A 5,000-nucleotide genomic window follows, 5' to 3' on the forward strand; every position below is an offset into this window, starting at 1 on the left:
CACACAAACTGACAAAGACAAATCACTAGAACACAACACACGTGTTTAAAAAACATGTTCTGCTCTGTGAGAGAGAGTGTGTGTGTGTGTGTGTGTGTGTTTGCATGTGTTTAGACCTGTGTTTGTAGTGTGTGTGTGTGTGTGTGTGTGTATGTTTGAAGTGTGTGTGTGTGTGTGTGTGCATGTGTTTAGACCTGTGTTTGTAGTGTGTGTGTGTGTGTGTGTGTGTGTGTATGTTTGAAGTGTGTGTGTGTGTGTGCATGTGTTTAGACCTGTGTTTGTAGAGTGTGTGTGTGTATATGTTTAAAGTGTGTGTGTGTGTGTGTGCATGTGTTTAGACCTGTGTTTGTACAGTGTGTGTGTGTATGTTTGAAGTGTGTGTGTGTGCATGTGTGTGTGTGCATGTGTTTAGACCTGTGTTTGTAGTTGTGTGTGTGTGTTTGAGGTATGCGTCTATATAAATATGTGTGTGTGTGTCTTTGTGGCATGGGTGTGGGGTGTGTGTGTGTATTTCTCTATAAGTTTTTTGTACCTCGTGTTTGTGGTGTGTTTTATGTGTGTTTGAGGTGTGTGTTTATGGCCTGTGTGTGTTTGTGTGTGTGTATGTGTATGTGAGAGATTCTCAGACTGGATTTGGCAGGTAAGGTCACAGCACAGCTATCATAACACAAGTGCTCAGAATAGTAAAACAGCCTGTATGTGTGTGTGTGTGTGTGTGTGTGTGTGTTCAGAGGTCAATCAGGGTCTTCCTCATCAGTCTTGAGTCTGTGTTTCAGTTATATGAGATCTGAACTTACCCAGAATGCCTCACTTCCTCACACACACACACACATATGTGCATATTCCAGACTAACTCAGGTGACAGTCGTGTTTTTGCTCTCGTCTCGTTCACCAGTAACACACACACTGATGTAAAGAGTGTTTATATCAGTGTGTGTGAGCAGAGCCCGACTGACCGAGGGTTATTATGAGATATCAGAAAAGCTGGACAGAAGAGCAGCATCTAAACGACGGAGACGCGAGTACAGAAAACACACACGCTTTGCGAAAACTAGACATTACAGAAACTGTCTGCAGATCCTGTCTGGCCTTAAATATGAGCTGAGTTTTAGCGACTTTCCAGCAGTGTCCAATTGCTCAGCTGCAGACGGAGACGCAGACAGACACAAACAAATACAGACAGACATAGACGCAGACGGATACAGACGGATATGCATACAGATTCAGATGGATACGCATAAAGATTCAGACGGAGACGCAGACAGACACAAACGAATACAGACAGACGGAGACGCAGACAGATGAATACAGACAGACGGATACAATAGCAGATAAAGTAGGAGACGCAGACAGACAGACGGATATGCAGATGGATACGCAGCCGGGTACAGACAGATGTGCAGATGGATACGCAGACAAATACAGACGGAGATGCAAACAGATACAGACAGAGATACTGACAGATACAGACGGATACAGACAGACAGATACAGACAGGTGGATACAGACAGATGGATACAGACAGACGGATACAGACAGACAGATACAGACAGACGAATACAGACAGACAGATACAGACAGACGAATACAGACAGACAGATACAGACAGATGCAGACAAATACAGACAGGTGGATATAGACAGACGGATACAGACAGACAGATACAGACAGACGAATACAGACAGACAGATACAGACAGACGAATACAGACAGACAGATACAGACAGATGCAGACAAATACAGACAGGTGGATATAGACAGACGGATACAGACAGACAGATACAGACAGACAGATACAGACAGATGCAGACAAATACAGACAGACGGGTACAGACAGATGCAGACAAATACAGACAGACGGATACAGACAAACGAATAAAGACAGATAAATACAGACAGACGGGTACAGACAGACGGATACAAACAAACGAATACAGACAAATGAATACAGACAGATGTAGACGGATATGCAGATGGATACAGACAGATACAGACAAACGCATACAGACGGATATATAGAGAGATACAGACGGATAAAGACAGACGCAGATGAATAAGCTGATGGACACAGACAGATGCAGACGGATACAGACAGACAGATACAGACAGACGCAGATGGATGTAGACAGATACACAGATACAGTCGAATGCAGACAGCTACAGACAGACGCAGACAGACACAGACAAACTGATAAAGACAGATGCAGATGGAAACAGACAGACAGATACAGACGCAGACAAATGCAGACAGACGGATACAGACCGATGCAGATGGATACAGATGGAGACGGATACAGACAGATGCAGAAGGATACAGACAGACGCTGACGGATACAGACAGATGGATACGGACAGACGGATACAGACAGACGCAGAAGGATACAGACAGACGCTGACGGATACAGACAGATGGATACGGACAGACGGATACGGACAGACGGATACAGACAGATGGATACGGACAGACGGATACGGACAGACGCAGAAGGATACAGACAGACGCTGACGGATACAGACAGACGGATACGGACAGACGGATACAGACAGACGCAGAAGGATACAGACAGACGCTGACGGATACAGACAGATGGATACGGACAGACGGATACGGACAGACGCAGAAGGATACAGACAGACGCTGACGGATACAGACAGATGGATACGGACAGACGGATACAGACAGACGCAGAAGGATACAGACAGACGCTGACGGATACAGACAGATGGATACGGACAGACGGATACGGACAGACGGATACAGACAGATGGATACGGACAGACGGATACGGACAGACGCAGAAGGATACAGACAGACGCTGACGGATACAGACAGATGGATACGGACAGACGGATACAAACAGATGCAGAAGGATACAGACAGACGCTGACGGATACAGACAGATGGATACGGACAGACGGATACAGACAGACGCAGAAGGATACAGACAGACGCTGACGGATACAGACAGATGGATACGGACAGACGGATACGGACAGACGGATACAGACAGACGGATACGGACAGACGGATACAGACAGACGCAGAAGGATACAGACAGACGCTGACGGATACAGACAGATGGATACGGACAGACGGATACGGACAGACGCAGAAGGATACAGACAGACGCTGACGGATACCTGACAGATGGATACGGACAGACGGATACAGACAGACGCAGAAGGATACAGACAGACGCTGACGGATACAGACAGATGGATACGGACAGACGGATACAGACAGACGCAGAAGGATACAGACAGACGCTGACGGATACAGACAGATGGATACGGACAGACGGATACGGACAGACGGATACAGACAGATGGATACGGACAGACGGATACGGACAGACGCAGAAGGATACAGACAGACGCTGACGGATACAGACAGATGGATACGGACAGACGGATACAAACAGATGCAGAAGGATACAGACAGAGGCTGACGGATACAGACAGATGGATACGGACAGACGGATACAGACAGACGCAGAAGGATACAGACAGACGCTGACGGATACAGACAGATGGATAAGGACAGACGGATACGGACAGACGGATACAGACAGATGGATACGGACAGACGGATACGGACAGACGCAGAAGGATACAGACAGACGCTGACGGATACAGACAGACGGATACGGACAGACGGATACAGACAGACGCAGAAGGATACAGACAGACGCTGACGGATACAGACAGATGGATACGGACAGACGGATACGGACAGACGGATACAGACAGACGCAGAAGGATACAGACAGACGCTGACGGATACAGACAGATGGATACGGACAGACGGATACGGACAGACGCAGAAGGATACAGACAGATGCTGACGGATACAGACAGATGGATACGGACAGACGGATACAGACAGACGCAGAAGGATACAGACAGACGCTGACGGATACAGACAGATGGATACGGACAGACGGATACGGACAGACGGATACAGACAGACGAATAAAGACAGACGCAAAAGGATACAGACAGACGCTGACGCATACAGACAGATGGATACGGACAGACGGATACAGACAGACAGATACACACAGACGCAGAAGGATACAGACAGACGCTGACGGATACAGACAGACGGATACGGACAGACGGATACAGACAGACGCAGAAGGATACAGACAGACGCTGACGGATACAGACAGATGGATACGGACAGACGGATACAGACAGACGGATACAGACAGACGCAGAAGGATACAGACAGACGCTGACGGATACAGACAGATGGATACGGACAGACGGATACAGGCTGACGGATACAGACAGATGGATACGGACAGACGGATACAGACAGACGGATACAGACAGACGCAGAAGGATACAGACAGACGCTGACGGATACAGACAGATGGATACGGACAGACGGATACAGACAGACGGATACAGACAGACGCTGACGGATACAGACAGACGGATACAGACAGACGCTGACGCATACAGACAGATGGATACGGACAGACGGATACAGACAGACGGATACAGACAGACGCAGAAGGATACAGACAGACGCTGACGGATACAGACAGACGCTGACGGATACAGACAGATGGATACGGACAGACGGATACAGACAGACGCAGAAGGATACAGACAGACGCTGACGGATACAGACAGACGCAGAAGGATACAGACAGACGCTGACGGATACAGACAGATGGATACGGACAGACGGATACGGACAGACGGATACAGACAGACGCAGAAGGATACAGACAGATGCTGACGGATACAGACAGATGGATACGGACAGACGGATACAGACAGACGCAGAAGGATACAGACAGACGGTTACGGACAGACGGATACGGACAGACGGATACAGACAGACGCAGAAGGATACAGACAGACGGTTCCGGACAGACGGATACGGACAGACGGATACGGACAGATGCAGACAACTCCGATGTTACCTGGCGATGACGAACAGCACACAACTGACACCCAAGCAGGCCAGCAGAATATACATCCAG

The 5,000-nt window shown here is 48.2% G+C and overlaps 1 protein-coding gene and 1 long non-coding RNA gene across 10 annotated transcripts in view; one reads left to right on the forward strand and one right to left on the reverse strand.

Moving 5' to 3' along the window:
- The window catches only part of LOC101885658 (glutamate receptor ionotropic, kainate 2-like), a 100,505-nt gene that overhangs the window by 17,754 nt on the left and 77,751 nt on the right, over positions 1-5,000 (reverse strand). For all 7 annotated transcript variants that reach the window (XR_012401678.1, XR_012401679.1, XR_012401680.1 and 4 more), the window contains one exon: positions 4,941-5,000. This exon is cut by the window's right edge and continues 164 nt beyond it. Coding sequence is in view for 4 of the 7 variants with exons in the window: in XM_073946822.1 (XP_073802923.1) it covers positions 4,941-5,000 (60 nt within the window). In the remaining 3 variants the exon portion in view is untranslated. The remainder of the gene's footprint in view (positions 1-4,940) is intronic.
- Positions 1-5,000, forward strand: part of LOC141381551 (uncharacterized) — a 49,941-nt gene that overhangs the window by 5,145 nt on the left and 39,796 nt on the right. The window lies entirely within an intron of this gene.

Source organism: Danio rerio, chromosome 4 (genome assembly GCF_049306965.1).
Source record: "Danio rerio strain Tuebingen ecotype United States chromosome 4, GRCz12tu, whole genome shotgun sequence".
In the NCBI taxonomy this organism is placed as follows: Eukaryota; Metazoa; Chordata; class Actinopteri; order Cypriniformes; family Danionidae; genus Danio; species Danio rerio.